The 1,854-nt window shown below is 55.8% G+C and overlaps 1 protein-coding gene across 1 annotated transcript; it reads left to right on the forward strand.

Annotated features, from left to right (window-relative positions):
- Nucleotides 1–283: 283 nt before the first annotated feature.
- LOC104544058 (cleft lip and palate transmembrane protein 1-like) lies at nt 284–1,457 on the forward strand (the record flags this gene model as incomplete). Its single annotated transcript, XM_010188804.1, has 5 exons — nt 284–384; nt 608–806; nt 891–986; nt 1,073–1,208; nt 1,290–1,457. Coding segments are annotated over exons 1-5 (700 nt in total), but the record flags the coding sequence as incomplete, so codon positions are not given.
- Between the last annotated feature and the right edge of the window lie 397 nt (nt 1,458–1,854).

Consider the following 1,854-nt stretch of genomic DNA (forward strand, 5'->3'; position numbering starts at 1 on the left):
GGCTCATGGGCATCTGCTGTCCACCAACACCCCAGGTCGTTTCCAGCCCCACACCCGCAGCATCCATGGGGTTATTGCACCCAAAATGCAGGACCCACACTTGGCCTTGTTGAACCTCACCCCATGGATTCAGCCCATCCAGGTCCCTCTCAGCCTTCCTACATCAACACTGCCCCCCCCTCAAATCGGTGTCACCTGCAAACTGACTTTGGGAGCGCTCGATCCCCTCATCCAGATTAGGAGATGCTGCCCAGTGTTCACTTCTCCCAGTGATAGCGCTTGGATGGTGAGGAAACACGGCAAGGCCACTGGCTCACCATGGGGGCTGGATCTGGACCTCATCTTGGTGGCCCTGCTGGACTCTTTCAAGCAGTTTCTGTCCTTGAACTCACCCCATGGATTCAGCCCATCCAGGTCCCTCTCAGAGCCTTCCTACATCAACACAGCCCCCCAAATCGGTGTCACTCGAGGAAGCACTCGAACCCCTCATCCAGATCATGGATAAAGACGTGAAACCCCAAAACCAAGCCCTGGGGAACACCCCTTGTGACTGTCACCAACTGGATTTAACTCCATTCACCACAACTCCCTGTTTCCCCCCCCCCACCACCCCAGATATCCAGTTTTGGAACAGCCGCCAATCCCTGGAGGGCCTCTCGGTCCGCTCGGTGTTTTTCGGCGTCTTCCAATCCCTCGTCGTCCTCCTTTACATCTTGGACAACGAAACCAACTTCGTGGTGCAGGTCAGCGTCTTCATCGGGCTCCTCATCGACCTCTGGAAGATCACAAAGGTTATGGATGTGCGGGTAAGCGCCCGTAGGGGCGGTTTTGGGGTGCGGTGACACCGTTCTCTCCCAAATTTGGTGACATTTTACCCCCTTTTTCCGTAGCTGGACCGCGACAACAAGGTGGCGGGGGTCTTCCCCCGCGTCACCTTCAAGGACAAATCCACCTACGTCGAGTCCTCCACCAAAATCTACGATGACGTGAGTTGGCGTCACCTCGAGGTGACCGGGCCGCCGTTTTGACTCATTTTTGGGTTAATTTGAGGCTATTTTGGGTCATTTCTTAGATGGCTTTTCGATACCTTTCGTGGATTCTCTTCCCCTTGCTGGGTTGTTACGCCGTCTACAGCCTCCTCTACCTGGAGCACAAGGGTTGGTACTCGTGGGTGCTGAGCATGCTCTACGGCTTCCTCCTCACTTTCGGTGAGTCCCGACGCCTTCCTTTTCCTCCCCACACCCCAAATTTAGGCTCCTCGTTAAGCTAACGACCCCCCCCATCAATAGGTTTCATCACCATGACCCCCCAACTCTTCATCAACTACAAGTTGAAGTCGGTCGCCCACTTGCCCTGGAGGATGTTGACCTACAAAGCCCTCAACACCTTCATCGACGACCTCTTCGCCTTCGTCATCAAGATGCCCATGATGTACAGGATAGGCTGCCTGCGGGACGGTACGGCTTTTGGGGGGGGGTCCCTGGGGTCCCCTGGGGTCTCTTCTGGTCATTTTGGGGCTCTCTTGGTCTTTTGGGGGGTTCTTTTGGGTCCTTTTTGGGTCCTGTTGGGTCCCTCCTGGTCCTTTGTGGGTCCTGTTGGATCCCTCCTGTTCATTTTGGGGTCTCTCTGGGTCCCTTTGGGGTCCCTCGTGGGTCCTACTGGGTCCCTCCTGAATCCTTCCTGGTCCTATTGGGTCCTGCTGGGTCTTACTGGATCCTGTTGGGTCCCTCCTGGTCCTTTTTGGGTCCTGTTGGGTCCCTCCTGGTCATTTTGGGGTCCCTCTGGGTCCTTTCTGGTCCTATTGGGTCCCTCCTGGGTCCTGTTGGGTCCTTTCTGTGTCCACTTTGGGTCCCT

This window comes from Mesitornis unicolor, unplaced genomic scaffold (assembly GCF_000695765.1).
Source record: "Mesitornis unicolor isolate BGI_N332 unplaced genomic scaffold, ASM69576v1 scaffold24577, whole genome shotgun sequence".
Lineage (NCBI taxonomy): Eukaryota > Metazoa > Chordata > Aves > Mesitornithiformes > Mesitornithidae > Mesitornis > Mesitornis unicolor.